This window comes from Trichosurus vulpecula, chromosome 7, assembly GCF_011100635.1.
Source record: "Trichosurus vulpecula isolate mTriVul1 chromosome 7, mTriVul1.pri, whole genome shotgun sequence".
In the NCBI taxonomy this organism is placed as follows: domain Eukaryota; kingdom Metazoa; phylum Chordata; class Mammalia; order Diprotodontia; family Phalangeridae; genus Trichosurus; species Trichosurus vulpecula.
The window spans coordinates 135281648-135299797 of NC_050579.1; the positions used below are offsets into that span (position 1 = coordinate 135281648).

General features: G+C 40.1%; 1 protein-coding gene across 1 annotated transcript in view; it reads right to left on the reverse strand.

Moving 5' to 3' along the window:
• The window catches only part of RSPO3 (R-spondin 3), a 56813-nt gene extending 39371 nt beyond the window's left edge, over positions 1-17442 (reverse strand). The window contains exon 1 of the mRNA XM_036768252.1: positions 16939-17442. Within this exon, the coding sequence (XP_036624147.1) occupies positions 16939-17035 (97 nt within the window). The 5' untranslated portion in view covers positions 17036-17442. The remainder of the gene's footprint in view (positions 1-16938) is intronic.
• Between the last annotated feature and the right edge of the window lie 708 nt (positions 17443-18150).

Genomic DNA, 18150 nt, shown 5'->3' on the forward strand with positions numbered 1-18150 from the left:
AAGGCACTAAATTCATAGTAGAAGAAAGATAAATATGTTGTTCAATGGAATCAGTCTTGCAGCATCTATCACATCTTTATTGCAGGTAATTGAGATTATTAAGTATCGTGTGTGTGTGTGTGTGTATGTGTGTGTGTGTATTGTGTCAGGGCTTGTTTGTCAGAATGCTATCTGGAGACTGCCAGCAACCAATAAAGATTGGCCAGAGAATAAGAGATCTGACTGGTCTGCAATGTGAGTAGTTGAAAACACAAAATTATCCACTGAATGATTATACAGAACCAATGGTCTGAACATGGGTTTACCTGAATAGAAAGATGTGCTAAATTCACCTTGGAAGCACACAGGATATAAACTCTTGGATGGATTGGTACAGCTCTCTGACATTTAAAGGCAAAAAACAGAATGCTCAACCCAAGTGTTTTCTGAATATTCACTGTGAATTTTCAGTAGTTTCAATAAAAAAACCCTTCTTTGTACTACTAGCAAACAGTTTTAAAGGAATATACAAACATATGAGAGTCGGGTATGATAATGCTTCAAATTAATATGTAAGCCATAGGAAGGCTCTAACCAGTTTTTTCTTCTATTTTTTTTGGATTAAGATTCCATTTGATTTTTGATAATAGGCACCAGTTAGATTTTGGTAGACTAATAATGTCCTGTATTTCTGAACAGTGTCTCCTGATTCAAACAAAAGATGCACATTCCTAGTTCAGATTGTCTTTTCAGAATTACTTGTCTATTGTATAACTAGATTCTTATTCTCAAATGTTAGAGATAGTTAGCATTGGTTTCATCTAGGGATGCTTACATGAGATTCCTTCCCTTCCCTCCCCTGATACTTCTTTTACAGAAAAATGAGACTGAATTCCTCAAGTGCTTTTCATTTGTTTGGGAAGGGAGGAAAAGAAAGGCCAAGAATGACATCACGGGCACTCTCTATGTGTATGTGCATGTTTCCACTAATAGACTCAGACAAGGTAGTTTACAAGATAGAAATGAAAGGAACTAAGGACATATTGGTGGTCTATATGCATGTGTTACATGCCCTGCTTGAATAAGCCATTGAGCAAAAAAAAATTGGTGGAAAAGCCATTGTTTTCTGATGGACTTCCTGTGCTCTGTAGCTTGGATGATTTTATCCAATCCCGAAGGAGAAACAACTAAGTCTGGAAACAGCAGGGCAGTGGCTTCAGCCTGCTGTGACCAGTCTCTCTTCCCAGGAGTTGAGTCTATGTTTCCCCCAACCTAATTACTTTTTGGCAATTGGGCTCCTGGGATTTTGTCTTATTGTAATTCACTGGGGCCCAGAATCCTAAAGTGGGGCCTTCTCAGCTAGCTGAGCATTAGGTTTGACCTTTATAGGGAGCTTTTCCTTGTTGGTGACGAGGTATTGAAAATCATTCAAGGACTAAATAAAATAAAATAAAAGACTGGGCCGAGAAGATAAGCATCCAAGGAAGAGTAAATAAAGAATGAGAGAAAAAAAAGAATCTATGAGAAACAACCTACCCTCAAACCATTCTCTGAAATAACTTTACAGTTAAAACTATGATTTCTACTTGTTTGCCTCTCTATCAGTTGGTTAGGAAACTAGAAATTGTAGAACACATAAAATGGAATGAATGTCGTTTTCTTTGGGAAGTCCTGGCATCTCTTTGAAGGGAATATCTGTAGCATATCACTGTTCTCTTGGATAAGATAAAATGAGAAACACTGCTTTTCCTTAAATAAACAGATTTAACAAACAATAGATACTGTTTATAGTCTCTATAGTAATTGCTGTAATATGTTCATATTTCATGTCCACAATTGCCCCCTTTCCTCCCACTCTCCCTTTGTCTCATTAAATTTCAAGCATTTTCCATCCCAAGTCATCCACTGCCCTACCCCAAGCTCATTTTTTTTCTAATGAAACACACATCCATCTCATGGTTCATTTCATTGGTTATAATTCCTCTTTGCAACTTGATTATTGGGAAAATAAGTTTAATGTGAAGGTATATCAGATGACATGCCATCTTGCGGGGCGGAGAAAATTTGGAACTCAAAAACTTGCGGAACTAAGTGCTGTAAACTAAAAAAAGTAATTAATAAAAAAGGAAACACATCCATTAAATCCACTATCATGTCCTACTATGTGTACTTTGCTCTTTCTCCCCTCCTCCCCCCATTTGGACTCTGTGGCTCAGACTATCTCTATCAGCTTGAGTGTTTGTGCTAGGAAATGCCATGTGGATAAACAATGCTCTTTTAATACATAGTGGTCTCCTATATTATAGCTTTATATTTTAAACTGCTCTTTATCCACATCACATCTCTTAGGACAACAGCCTCTGGTTATCTGATCCTCAAACAATCTGTGTGGTTGTTAACAATTGTCATTGCACAACAGTTACTTTTGAATTAGAGATACCATCTTACGGGCTCATTAAGAATGAGCTTTGAGTGAAAGTTACCATCATTAGTGCTTCAGTCAGAAATAGCCCAAATTCCTGATTTGGTCAGGCACCGTAAAAACATGAAGAGGGGCAGCTAGGTGGCGTAGTGAGTAGAGCACTGGTCCTGGAGTCAGGACCTGAGTCCTGAGTTCAAATCTGACCTCAGATACTTGATACACTTACCAGCTGTGTGACCTTGGGCAAGTCACTTAACCCCAATTGCCCTGCCTTCCCCCTTCCAAAAAATGGACAAACAAAAAAGACATAAAGATAGCTGCTCTGGATAAAGACAAAAGTCGGCCGTCTACTTTGGCAGTAAATTTGTATAGAAGAATTTTGACGTTTAACTAAACAAACAAATAAATGAAAACACCAGGCTCTCTGCCCCCCATGTTGTAAGTGAGATATTCTCTTTTAAGCACTCCTCGAAGTTGATAGTTAGCATGATCTTAAAGCCTCATTTAAAATCGTGTAGTTCTATAGCAATTTTGAAGCAAGCGCGAATAACTTCACTATCCATGAACGCCACCAATAAAGCTGAACAAGAACTAAGGAAGATCTTATAAGAAAAGGGCATATGTGGGACCATGGGGCTGCTAAGGTACCTGACAACTCTAAAATTTTGATGATTCTGTGAAAAAAGAGAGTGGAAGAAAGGAAAAGGGGAGTGATAAACAGTAAGAGAAACATGCAGTACAGCATTTTGAATATAGTGGATGTGCAAAAAACATATATGGAGGAAACATTGCTGATGGAGTAGGAAAGGAGAAGCGGGAAAAAAGAGGAAAAAATATATGCTAAAATGAAAAGGGATAGAATGCTCCTTTCACTTGTTTTAGGTGCTACCAAAGGCACTCCGGTAGCACAGGTTACTTATCCTAACTCTAATGCATGGAGTTTTCAAATCATTGAGCATAACAATAAATACAATGAAAAGCAAATGAATGTAACAACAGTAGTGTGTGGACCATGACATCCTGATTTAACAGTGAAGCATAAGCCTCTTGAGGGCAGAGACTATATCCTTTTCAGAAGGTTAGTTAGCCTTTGAAAAGTTCTATGAGGAATAAGCAGAAATGGGAGGTGGAAGGCAGGAAGGATGATTTTCTATATAATAAAGAATGGCATCATTATCAACAAGGTTTACTAAGAAGTAATCTTTTGATTAACATAATATTAGTTCTTTAAAGTTTTCAAAGTGCTTTATGTACATTGTCTCATTTGACCACTGAAACATACCCATGAGGTAGAGACTCCAGGTATTATTTTCATTTTACAATGAGGAATCTGAGAAACAAAGCTCAATACTCACAAGTAACATGGAATTCAAACCCAGGTCTTTATGACTCTAAGGCTAGCACTACATTCATGGTTTCATTATGTCTCTCTATGTGTATCATGTGGACAGCACTGTAGGACTTAAGCATTGGAAGGGGTTTTGAACTAGATGGTATCAATGATCTCTTTTGAAGGCAAATCCTAAAATCCTATATGTAGGATTTTAGTGGGCAGTGAACATGTTATTTTTAAGAATCTTCTTTCTGAAATGTCTCCTTTTCCAAACCTTCTGTGATGACCCTAGTCAAAAGTGGTTTTTCCCTTCTAAATTCCTGTATGTCTTAAATAATAAGTGCTATTCACTTATTATATACTACCTTATTCTGAGGCTATTTGTGTATATATTAGCTTTTTTGTTTTGTAGTTTCTCAGGGACCTATAATTATTTACACGTTTTAAAACAATGACCAACCAGAGGAGAAAATGGTTGGAACAGGTAGCAATGGCAAAGGGAGATAGATGGACAACCCAGGCATTACATTTATATTCATATAATTCAAGAATACCTAGAAGAAGGCATCTAGGATGCTAGATGGATCCTCTCTGGAGGATTTGTGAGAGGATGTGACAAAAGCCACACAGGGTGATAAAATACATAGGGTGTCCCAAAAGTCTTAGTGCAGTTTTAAGCTATTAAAGCTATAAAATTTAAAATTGTACAGACACCCTATATATAGATTTTTATCTACACTGTTAGAGTGAACATAAATACTGATGTGATCATTAAGAATGCGCTCTGAATAACAGTTGTACTATCATTAGTGCTTCAGTCCAAAATAGCTTAAGTTATAGATTTCAGGCATCATAAAGATACCTCTATCATTAGATAAAGACAAAAACTGGTAGTCTATTGTGGTGGTAAATTTATATAGAAGCATTTTGTTTCTAATTTTTAAAAATAGATTTTTTCCCATATGCCAGTTCCTCAGCGAGATATTCTTTTTTTGCGGGGGGGGGACATTTTGGAGTAAGTGAAGTTAGGGTTTTGTAAAGCTTCATTCAAGACAAAAAATTAAATAGTTCCTGCCCTCAAGGATATTCCATTTGATCAGAGTTCTTGGTCCAAATGAGTGAAGAGGGTTTCTTGTTCCAAATTCATATTTTTAATGAGAATCTACAGTCCAGGACTTTGAATTCTCCTAGCTTATAAGTTTTAATTTCATGTTTAGTAATGTCTCTACAATAATTCAATTTTATCTTATTCATTTTACCCAGTTAGTCAACATACATTGTGGTTTAAGTGGATAAGTTGAAAGCCAAGAGAGATGGCTGAGTTTTGGTCCTGTCTAGATGTGTTAATATCCTCATATACAAAACTATCCTTTAAGTGTGTATATATATATATGTATATATATATATGTATATATATATGTATATATATGCACACACATATAAATGTATATATACGTATATCATATATATATATATATGTACACACACATACACTCATATGTACACACACAAATACATAGGGAGAGACAGAGACAGAGACTAAAAGTGTCATGGTTGATAAAAAGATGGTCTTAGAGCCAAGAAGATCTTAGTCAAGCCTTTCCAGCTGAAACATACTAGTTGTATGACCCTGGCCAAATCAGTGCTCTAGGGATCTCTCTAAGACTATCAATTGCAGAGGAAGTGTTAATCTGCAGTGGTCAAAGATCTTTTCCTTACCTGGAAATTCCACAATGAAATTACAGATCTAGCCTCCCTCCCTCTCTCTCTCTCTCTCTCTCTCTCTCTCTCTCTCTCTCTCTCTCTCTCTCTCTCTCTCTCTCTCTCTCTCTCTGTTTCACTGTCTCTGTCTCTGTCTATCTCTCTGTCTCTCTCTTTCTCTTATTGATCTGCCTATCAATCATTTATCTTTCCATCTATCATCTATCAATGCTTTGATGAAGTAAACTTGCTACACAAATAATCATTATTGGTTTAGAATATAAACTCCTAAAGGGTAAGGACGGTATCTAACACAACAGTTTATATACACTATAAGTAATTTATGAATGTCTACTGAATTGCATTGTATTAGAAAAACAAAATTTAAAGACTAATATAGGACATCTTTTATTATATATTTAAGCTATATGCTTGAAAGAAATCATTATTCTGGTTCAATGGCCTTTTGAATAATTGTGCAACTAATACATAAAGGTGGATGAGAGGACAAGCCACAGTGAGAAACTTGCTGTTCTTTTCCTTACCAATCTATTGAGCATATGTTAAGAAAATAATGTTCTAAAAAAAGCAGCTTGCAAATTCTGTTATTTTATGTTGTGTGGTAGTGGTTTATATCATGTGGTTCTAAAACGGGGCTCCGTGCTACCATTTACTCTGAGGAATGTGCTTTGTATTGGGGTATAATTATAAATATGCTTACCAGCTAGTTTTCTGCAGACTTTTCTGTGTGTGTGAGAGAATTTAGTATATAACATTATTTTATATTCACTTGTAATAAGATGTTTTAAGGTGATTCTAAATTTGTTCTGTAGTGGGAATCTAAACCCAATCCAAATTCTTACAAGAACTTAAAGAAAAAGACAGGCTTTGAAAATCTGGCTTCCTTTAGATAGCAGTAGTAAAATGGCAGGACATGTGCAAGACTGGAAGGGGAAAGGTAGTTAAACAGAGTCAGGAGAGAGCATGGGAGGTACGGGTGCTGTGAAAACAGACACTCATTTTTCTGCAGTTCTCCTTTTGGAAGTGGAGACCTCCTGATTTAGAATCTAAAGACCTGGGCTTATACTCCTTGCTATCTGTGTAACCTTGGGCATATAATTTCCCTTTCCTGAGTTTCTTTTATTTGAAAAAATGAGGGCATTGGATTTGATAATCTCTAAGGTTCCCTTTCACCTCTATGCCAATGCTTCTCTTTAAAGGAAGAAAAGGACATTTTTCCTAGATCCAGGTGAAATGATATTTTTGAAAATTGCATCAGGTTTTGTAGTTTATGCATGATTTTGCTTTATTACCTTGTTCTATAAATCTCTTGTGCAAAGTAAATATTGCATAGCATTATATTGTATGATATTACATGATGTTATATCCTATCCTATCCTATCATATCATATATCATACTGTATCATATCATCTCACATCATATTAGAGTACTTCCTAGAGGGAACAAATGACATATAGGAAAAAGTAAGATAGTGTGTTACTGTCTTACTCATTTTTCTAGCTTAGCCCTGCCTCAAGCCACTAGAATCATTTTTGCATACAACATTCTCTTAATAAATGAATTTGTCAAACATAATGGTGATCTGGTGACAGGAAACTTCAAGTGATAATTTTTGTCTTCTTAGGACTTGGTAGATGGTATTGTGACTCAAAACCCTTGTAAACATTTTCTATGAGTGTGCATGATAGGGAAACTTGTAGTTGAGTAAAAATCCCCAAAGCTGAAAGTAATATTTTGCATAGTTAACAATAGTCAAGATACAGTACTGCATGATATAGTCAATCATGCTTAACAAATATGAAGAGTGGTTCTCTGAGTTGGTTTTATAAAGTCTTGCTCATTCCTTAAAAATACCGCCGATGATTCAGAAAATTGATGCATTCCTACTTGCTACAGGTTCTTACTGATAGCAGATGTCATTTAACCTTCCCAGGCTCAGTTTCCTTATTTGCAAAATGGGGAAAATACCACCTAAAGTACCCACCTTGCCTAATTATTGGGAAGACAGATGCGGTAGTTTATGTAAAGTGCTTTACTATGTAATGCCAATTATCATATCATCATCACCATTATCATCATCACTGGTATAGCCTATGACAGATGATTCAGCAGTTCTTTGTTGTTTTTCAGTAGTTTTTCAGTCCTGTCTGACTCTGTGACTCCTTTTGGGGTTTTCTTGATAAAGCTACTAGAGTGGTTTGCCATTTCCTTCTCCAGGTCATTTTACAGGCGAACAGAGTTAAGTGACTTGTCCAGGGTCACACAGCTAGAAAGTATCTGAAGCTGAATTTGAACTGAGGAAGATAGATCTTCTTGACTCCAGGTCTGGCACTCTATCCACTGTGCCACCTACTTTATTAAATTCAACTGGGTTTTCCCCCTTTTCTTTCTTATTCCCCGCCTTCTTTTTGTTTATTTACTGAAGATGACCATATCCCTCCCCCCCCCCCCCCCGCCACCTTGCCCAGTCAGGAGGCAGCAGGCAGAGGTATGGGACATCCTACTTCACCAGTACCAAATTCATGGATAGCAGGTGTCGAACATCAAGTTTTTCCTGAGAGTTTGTGGGTAGAGTGGTTTATAACAGAGTGTAAGTGACAGAAACAACCTGAGGAGTGCTTTCAGATGTTCTCATTAAAACTAACTACCGCATGTCATTCAGAAAGGACATTAGTTTATGAGTCCAGAAACCTGGGTTCTGGTTCTCCCCACTAGCTTCCTATGAGGTCAAGTAACTTGCATCACCACCGTACCTCAGTTTCTTCATCTGCCATGTGAAGAGAATGGACAAGATGAGCCCTAAAATCTCTCCTATTCTTAAATTCTGTAAAAGTTGACCTTGGCACTGTCTGGATTGACTCAGGTTATTTTAATGACCTGATTGAGTTGTGCAATTCTAGGACATAATTAATCATATAAACCACTAGGAGGCGAGAGTAAAACCAATCAGAGAACAGTCACAGTGGGATTACAAAAAAAAAAAAAAAAAAAGCAATTTGTATCATATCTCTAGCTGCCACAGTTAATATGGAACCAGGCCTGGAGTCAGAAAGACCTGAGTTCAAATCCAGACTCCTAAGGTTACTAATAGCATGACTGTGGACAAATCATTACCCTCTGTCTGCTTCTGTTTTCTCAACTGTAAAATGGGAGTAATAAAAGCAGCTACCTCCCAGGATCACTGCGAGGATCAAATGAGATGCAATTTGCAAAGCATTTAGCACAATGCCTGGCATATGTTAGGTGCTTGATAAATGCTGTTTCCTTCCATTCTTCCTTCCCTTGGTAGTTAGTATGGGGCTCCTGGCTTAGAGTAAATGTCAAGGGTAACTGCTTCTCTTAGGAGCAGCAACCCTGAGGGTCTTCCCCTCCCAGCTTGATTTTTTTTCTTTTTTTTCCAATTAAAAGGGCCATCCCTTCACTGACTTCTTAAAGAGGCCTAGCTTAGTCACTGAATGGGCGTTACCTCACTCTAAGTGAGTACATGAAAAGGCCTTACCCTGAAAGGGCCATTGTCTCCCAATGCATCCTGGGACATCTCCAGTCATCCTGATGAATATTTGGTCACTGGACCCAGATGGCTCTGGAGGAGGAAGTGAGGCCAGTGACTTTCCACAGCCCTCCCTCACTCAAATCAAAGTCAACTGCAAGTCATGTTATCATTTCCCTGATGTCGTGGTCCTCTTTGAAAATGAAGGACCAACACAAGATCTATGGGGCAGTGGTATAGGAGAAAGATTAATAATACTTACTGTTTCTGTCTCTAAGTAGTGTGTGACCTTGAACAAGTGTCATAACTTCTCTGGCTTCCTCATCTATATAACAAGGCCACCGGATTAGACCTTCAAGTTCCCTTCCAATTCTGACATTCCAGGATTTGGTGATTCTACATCTGATTCTATTTCCTCAAGGTTTTGACATAAAAACTCAATAAACAAAGTGGTTAGGATGGAGTCTGACTCATACTGGGCATTTTCATATTTCTTGAGTAGAATTTTATTTCTGGGAAGTTGTATTTCCCAAGGGGAAAAGTCCAGGTGACTCCACTTCCCTTCCTGGTTGTCTAGAGACGGTGTATACCACTTGCCACTTTGAAGACTCATGGCTAAGGGCAAGTCCTTCTATCTGAGGCAGTCCTATTTCTTCTCCTGCTGGGCTAGGAAGGTGAAGGAGAGGGAGAAGACCAACAGACTGGAAACAGTCCCCCAAACACCTATGTGGCCACATACAATAGGAACAGCAACTCTTAGCACGATTATAGGATGGCCCTCCCTACAGATGGCATAGTAGAAACAAGTTAAAAAAAAGACTGTGAATAGTGAAAAAGTGGAGAAAAAGGTAAAAATGGATTGTGAACTTCCTGGAAATCAGAGATCTTTCAAAGTATCAAAGTAAATGTTCATTAACATGTTAGCTAATTAAGGTTTAAGATTTGACCTCTCTCAGGTATATTTGCATTTTAAAAGGGGAGACTCAGGAAAAAAAATATTTGGTGGAATGGCAAGAGGTTGATAATTTGAGAATAGGCAACCTATTTAGCATATTCCTAAGGTTAGTTAGGCCATTACAGTGCAGAGTCTGTGGTAGTAGTGGTGGAGGGAGAGGAAAAAAGCCCCTTTGCTCTTTCTCAGTCTGCTTCCAGAAGACTTTTCACACTGTTGTGGGCTCTAAGGACTTGGGGAAGTGTTCTCCAGACTGTGCTTCTCCTGAGGGCAGGGTTTTCTTCACAATGGTTTCTTTGGTCTGTGTATAGGAGAGGTAGGCAGTGTGACCCCTATCCTACAGGGGTCAATGTTGGATTTCTCAAACCCATTCCTAAGAAAGTGAATAAATGAACAATTGATTCACTAGCTCTGGAACACTTTTAATTCTGCCTTCATAGAACTAAACCTAGATTGCGGCTGAGACAAAATGCCACCACTATATTGCTAAGGTTGCTGCTTTAGCAACTAAGCGATTGTACTAGCTCACTGTGGGGGGTCAGCTATTGAATAATGAAGGTGCTTTGTACTTGTACACATTTCCTAATAATGAATTGTTGCAATGTGATCTTCAGTCACATTGTAATAAAATGTCAAATGGGTATGTTGGATAAGGAAATTGGATTTAGGGTCATCTTACTCTCCTTTTAATTGCTTATGGCTTAGTAAGAAATTAGAATCATTAGCAGTTGGAACTTGAGCCAACCAACCATGGAGATAATAGAGACTAATTCTCTCATTTTATCGTCGAGGACACTTTGCTCAAGGAATAATTTAATTTGCTCAAGTTTTTACAGCTAGTAGCAGAGCTGAGACCAGAACCCTGGTCTCCTGGCTCACAGTTCTGAGCTATTTCCACCACACAAAGCTTCCTATCCTAAATTAACTTTCTATGGCCTAGTGTCTACAGTAAAGCAGAGACAGATGCTTAATCTACAAGCCGAATGGAATGACCAAGATAACATTTTATAAGAGCTGATTACCTCTCATATTAAACCTATGTATGAGTTTCAAAGCATTATTTTAATTGGGCATGTGTGCTATTCAGAATCATTGAAATTTTCTAGAATAATTTTTAGCAGGATTCCTTGTAGTAACAGCAGATGGTGACTAGGTTCAATGCCAAGATTACAAATAAGACAGAAATGCTCTTATCAGATAAGAGGCACCTGCAACCATACTTTAAAAATGGAGTTTTTGAAATTATTCAAGCTCTCCTTATATGAAAAGAATTCAGGTATTTTGCTTGAAAGTCTCATGTAGATGAAATCTTTGAAGCAGAAAACAGGATTTCCGAGCGCTCAATGGCAATCAGAGGTTAAACATTCTGAACACCCCCACAATGTCCCAGAATGGAACATTCCATTCTTCTTAGTATGACTGGATGATGGTCAGAGAGTAAGAATGCCTGAAATATTCCTGAATGGAAAGATCCTATAGGCTGAATACATTAAATAGGGAAAGAAGTAGCACCCTTTTTTTCAGATGTATATTTTACACATTCTCCATTTCCTCAAGGTATATTTGCAAGCCTATAAAATAAGGCATTTCAAAACATATATCACTGAACAGATGGTAAATTTTAAAATAATGTAATTTGAAATTTTGCAAACTAGTCATTGGAAAAGAAGATCACATTCTTTTCCCAGTACAAGTAACAAAAGCAATTTCTTTTATGCAATTTACAATGTTCCCCTGGAAGTTAATCCTTGGCAAATTTTAGAAAACTGAAGTGGTGTTAGACAAAGAATGTCAGTATAGAATGCAATGTTAATTAAGGAAACCATCCTAACCAAGTGGAATATGTAATTTCAACACACTGTCCTGCATGATCCTTACCATGTTCTCAAAATTGAATGATGTTTTCCTAATGGTAACTAAAGTTGACTCTTGCATTTCATGAAACTCAATACCCACCCTGATGGTATTTCAAGAATTCACTATTTGGGAAAGGATATTTGATGGATTTTTTTGGTGTGTGTGTGTGGGGGGAGGTAGATGGGAAGGGAGGTGGGGAAATAGAATGAGTGGTGAAGTGGGGGAGGGAGAAGTCAGTTCATTGTCCAACATACAATATTTGGATGAAAGAAATTGCAACGATGGAAAGATTCTCCTTAGTAATGCACTGCATCCTGAATAGTTTGATTTTGACTGACAGATTATCCTTACACTGGAATTAATCACAAGTTTGGAGATAGTGGAGTCTTTTGGTCTTTCAAAAACTCCTGTCACCTTTACATAGGGTCAAAAATAACCCTGGTACTTTTGTAAGATTAAGCATTTGGCTAAATATCCCAGATTAGATTTTAGGAATGTCGAAAAAAGCTGGAGCGCTCTCTCTGGGCTCAAATTGTCTAAAGCGATCAGCTGCTCAATAAATTCATTTTATGGAAGCAATGTAGCTAGAATTTCCCTATAATAATCTTAAAATTAAATTTTACTATATAGTGAAATTTCTTTGCCATGTTTTCTGGGGGCCAAATTTGTTGAATGTTATGTACAGGGGAAACTTTTGATGGAAGAATGTTGTAACAAAGCTTTACCACATGCTAATGGAAATACTGTTCATATTTCATCCTTAAAGAAATGTTGAAATGTTAATAGTAAATCTGTTTCACATTCTTTCCTATATTCCCCATTGGTTTACTTACAGTAACTTAGGACTAAAATGGCAACACATCACCATTTCTGATATTTTCAGTAGGATGTTTATATTGAAATAATAAACAAAAGATGAAAAAGATGGAATAAAGGGATAACTCAGAAATGATCCCAATATTGGAATGATGATTAAGACTCAAAGAATTAAATTTCTTTCGTCTTTTGTTTTTATGTCTACTACTACATATAAATTTGGTTTTGTGGGTTTGATTTACAGAATTATTGTGCAATTATTATTATATGTACCAGACTGTACTTTTCCCAGAACATTTTGCACTTGTCTCTGTCAGTAATCCCAATTCCCTCCCCAGTGAATGATTGAAGGTAGAAACATTGAGTAACATCAAACAATATTATCAAACAACATTCAAACTCTGATTTCAGAAAAAGAAAATCAACATGAACAAAAGTACATGGTGGATTAATTTATGATTCATGTGGATTGTTAGAACAACCTTTTCGCAACCCAGTTACCAAGAAGTGTGTTAGGCATATAGAAACAGTTCATTCAATGATTAGTCGAAATTATTTTCCCAGTATTAAATTAAATTGGCTTTCTATTCAGATTTTCTTTTCTAAATATGCTTTTCATTTTAAGAATTGTGTTGGATAAGAGAGAAACGTTAAAACGATTATGTTCTATTTAATGTCTACATAGAGTAATTGGGTTTTTATGGTGTATGGAAAATTTCTGTTTATCTGGAATCTAGATAACTGACCCTCAAGTAATCAGGTTTTTTTCTATACCACCTTGAAACATGCCGAGATCTTAAAATGCTATCTGAATCATGATGGTAAAGACCACTATGCTTATTACTTTTTTTAGAGTTAAAATTTTTTTTATAAATTTTTACTTAAATTCAGGTGGTGTCATTTCTTTCTGGTGTGTCAATCCAAACAGATGAAAAGCAGAAACTATATACTTATTCACCTATAGCTCATTGCTCTTTTACAAAACTGCTTAGATCTTGTTAAAACGTTAGTATTTTCACAGGAGGAAATCAGGTTACTCTTTTGCATTAGGTGGGGTTGGGGAGTAAGATAGGTGTTTTCCAATAGTGCTCACCTTGACTAGGTCTGACATTTTTGATTATAACCCTTGTTAAAGTTACTTGGAAATATTTAATATTTAGAAGACATTCTGTGAGTGTGTAGACTGGAAAAACACTTACTAGACAATTAGAAGATAGATAAAAAGATAAATTAGATAAAAAGAGCAATTATCCTTACTCCTTCATTTTTCTTGCTAACAATCTTATCGAAAGAGTAACTGTTTATCTCTAAGCTGGAGAAAACAGGGCTGAATGTTACACCCTGGCTGTCTTTAGGAGGACTGTCTGGTCAACCTGTATCTTTTCTTTGTCCATTTCCTCAGGGCCTATTTTTTTTAAATGGGCAAATCTTTTCCAAGACCCTAACTAGGGGAAAGGCAGAAATCAATTTGTTTCCAAACAATCTGCCTGTCGTTAAGATGTCGCCAGGTAAATTTGTATACAGGGGTTGGCCTTGAGTTGCTTTCTTTCCCAAATATTTCTTCCTTTTCATCTCTCACGCTTTCATTGCTCATCCTCCAGAGTTCTGTACTGCACCTGCATGCAACATCTTGTCTGTCTCCTCAAAGAACACAAGGGGTCGCACCTTCCACAGTATTGGAGCCCAGCAAACAGTTACCGCAAAAGCAGAATAAGGTGCGGAGAGAGAATGGGAAGCAGCAGAGCATGAGAGTTTTCTAAGCGAGTTTTTCCCTCTGTCTTTCCCACCCGCCCTCCCCACTTCCCAAAGACCACGTTATGCATCAAAAATTCGTCTTTTCTACTCTCGCATGGCGTGCTCAACAGACCCTGAATAGTACCTTAAGCGGAAGATGCTAGCACTAAACAGGTGAAACTACTTTGTGGAAAAGCAATAGCGGTTTGTAATGCATGGAGGAGTGATAGAGCGGTAGCCTCCACCCAGTTTCTGAAGCCGGTGTGGACGTCGTGTTGTTCCCACGGACTCTCTCCAGTTTTCTAAGTCAGTGGGTTGAAGCTGACATGTGTGACAAGTCTACTGGCTGGTCCCCTCCAAGAATCCTCTTCTGAGATTGGAGCTAGTAGTTCAGGATGAAAGTTACCTACTCAAAGTTAACTTGTGCCTACTTTCAGTGGGTGAGATTGAATTGATTGGGTGGTGGTGGGTGTTTGATGGAAGCACAAGTAGCCCTGTCCCCGCTTTCCTTTCTTTATCAAGCTCAGACTAAACTCGACTTTGCTTGCTTTCTTTGGGGGAAGGGAGGGTGGTGATTGACAGCGGTGAGAGGGCACTGCTGGAGCCCTGAGCCGCCGCCTCTCCTGTTCGTCTGCCGCCGGGCCAGGGGTTAAAAGGAGTGGGTGGGAAGCTATGAAGAATACAAACCATTCAGTGGCCAAGGATAATAAATCGGATGCCCTGACATGTTTAACTTAGTCCCTCCTGCCCCCTGCTAAGTGAGCCTAGAGCCTAGAAGGCAGGGCCCAAGCCTCTGGCGTTCTTGCTGAGCTATGTTTCTTAAAAGGCAATTTTGAGGTGAATCAAACCTTGTGTGCCCGAGGCAAACGATACAAAGGGAGCTTTCAGGGGGACCGTTAGGCACTTGGGAAGGTGCAGAGACAAACATCGGTCCATGAAGCGATTTCCAAATCCAAACTAAAAAACAAGTCAGTATTTTCTCTTCCACGTTGACATCCCCCAGCCTTCTCTTAGAGCTTCTCTGAGCGAGAGGACTGGAGGAGAACTGTTCCTGAAGGGAGACAGGAATTCAGGGAAAGGAGGAGGAGGGGGATGAGGAGGAGGAGAAGTTGGTAACTACTTCTTATTGGCTCTACCCTCCGGGGAAAATAGATTCAATGAGCATGGGGAAGTTGGGGGGAAGTGCTAAATTTTGGGTTCTGGGACAAAAGGTCCCATCTTCCTAAACTACGGCTGAAAATCGCAGGTTTCTTTTTTCTCTCTTCTCTCTTCTTTCTCCTCTCTTCCTTCCTTCCAACTCCTAGTCAAAGGAAAGAAGTACTGAAGGTCTGAGACTATGGACCATTTGCAGAAATGCTATTAATCTGGTGGGGGGGGGGGGCGAGGGGGAGGAATCAAGAGAAGCCTTGACCGTTCTCTCTCATCTTCTTTCTGACTCTGGGAAGGCGTCACCTTTCAGACCCAGGACAGACTGACTCATGGAATGGTCCTGGTCACAGTGAGCTTGGCTCTCAGTGTTGGAACCTCCGCGGAGATGGGGATTTAAACAATCCAGGGCCGGGACTTCCCAGCAAAGTGGCCAGCCTAGGGAGTCTTTAAAGACAAAAGGAGTAGGAGCAGAATAAGAGGTGGAGAAAAGGTGTCGGGATTGCTTCTGGGTTAAAAATCGTCTGTCAGTTGTCCTTTTCCTGGCTGGGCTGGAGACAACTAAGGAAGACTGGGTCAGAGATAATAGAGACAATGGTTTGAAGGAATAGCTCTGAGTAAGAAGGTGCCTATGTGTTTACTCCAAACCCCACTGGACTGTCCCAAGCCTGTTCTTAAGGTTTCTTTTCACCCAGAAGGACGCTTGGATTTAGTGGAAACTGCGTTACCAATACTTTCAATGACCTTTCTCCTCGGATTTTCCTCACTTCTAGCTACCATTCAGAGGGCGGCGGGAAGTGCTTCCATCCTCACGATTAACCGAAGGCAAAGAACTTCATTGCCCACAACCTTTTATTTTTGGCCCTGCTGCATTCTAGCATCCTCGCAAGGCAGCAATAGGCGGTATTAGTTGTAAATGATCAGGACAAGATGAAGTTCAAGGGGAATCGGGATACTGGAGAGAGAGGCATTTCAGGGGGCTCTAAGATATTTTACTCACCAGTCTAGGAGAGCGGCAAGAGGGACCAAGTTGCCTGCTGTTGAAGGATCCAATAAAAATGATTCTCTCAGAGAAAGGCCAAAGACCCTCTGTCCAAGAGGGGGCGAACAAATGTGTAGGATCCCCAGCTTTAAAGAATGGCGAGTTTTATGAGGAGGTGAAACTTGCCGGGGAAGTGAATTTTAAGATGGAGGCGGGGAAAAAAAAAACCCCACAGTAGGAACCTGTCTCTCCCCCAGCTCCGTTATCTCTGGGGTCTGAGCGAATCCCACCGAAGGGAAGGGACGGGAAGGGGAGAGGAAGGGGAAAACGCGTAGTAGTCATACACTCAATAAAACACAGTTACCTCTTCAAGCCTGGGTGGAGTGGGCGGGGGCGGGGGCGGTTGAGGGTGGGGTGCGGGTGAAAAGAGACACTTCATAGCAGTCGGACAGGTGAACAGCCAGGCTCAGCACACGTACATACATACAAAAAAGCCACACTTACTTCTTCGCTGTCGCCTTCCCCTGGAGGCGTTTTGGCTGCCGATGTATTCCATAAAGTTCAAAATGATAAAAAACCAAGAAATCAGTCGCAAGTGCATAGTAACCCGGTAATGGTGTCTCTTCCCTTTCCCCCTTGTCTTTTTGGTTGTTAATTTTGTTGGTGGTTATTAAATATAGATATAGATATATAGATAAGCACGCATATAACCAAAACCGCTGAGCAACTTCTCGGCTCAGATCCGACAGTAGCGATGAGGAGGAGGAGAAGGGAGATGAAAATGAAGCGAAGTGAGTGGGAAGGGGACAAATCAATTATTGCACTTTCAAATTGTCCGAGCAATTAAATCCAGCGGATCTTAGAGGAGAGCTGTCATCGAGGCGGGAGAGGGGTCCAGAAGAGGCGAGCCGCCACGCCGAGGCTGCTGCAGGTAGCATGTTGCGAGGAGGCGGCGATCCCGAGGGCTGAGGGCTGGGGGCTGAGGGCTGGGGGCAGGACGAGGCGGCGGCTTCGGCGGCTGCGGCGGCGCTTCAAGCTCTGTAGCCACGGCTGCTGAAGCTGCTCTGTCTGCCGCGGTGGCTGCTGCTGCTGCTGCTGCTGCTGCTGGAGGGAGCGCTTGCCTTCAGCACCTCGGTCACAGCCCTAGTTGCCATAGGGCGCTCTTGGCGTGCGAATCTGGAGCTCCTACTGCTGCTCGCATGCAGGAGCCGCACCAGTCTTCTGCAGGGCTCCCGGGAGTACCCCATAGGGGAGGGGGGAGTGGAGGGGGGAGGGGGGGAGCTAGGGGGGGCGGGGAAGGAAACTGCTGGAGCAACAACCCTGAGCGACCTCAAGAACTTTCAATTTCAAGAGGGAAAGAGGGATCTGGAAAAGTACAGGCGATGTTACTTGGCAGAAGGAAGGGAAGAGGCGCCTTTGGGGCTCTGGGGCTCCGGGCTCCGGCGGAGCATCCCTGGATTGACTGAGACGCGCTGCAAATTAAATAACAGTTTAAATTCAAAGGAGAGGGTGGGGAGTGGATGCGAAGCAAAGTCCCACCCCAGCTGGAGGGCAGCCTCAGCCAGTGGGGTGAGAGGTGGACGAATCTGGGGGCCAAGACCGCCTGGGTTACTGGCCGCAGCTGACAGAGACTCCTACGTTAGAGTGAGATAACGCATCTCATCTCATCCTCTCATCGCATCAGCCTGGAGTTGGGCTCCTTTCCACACTTAACCC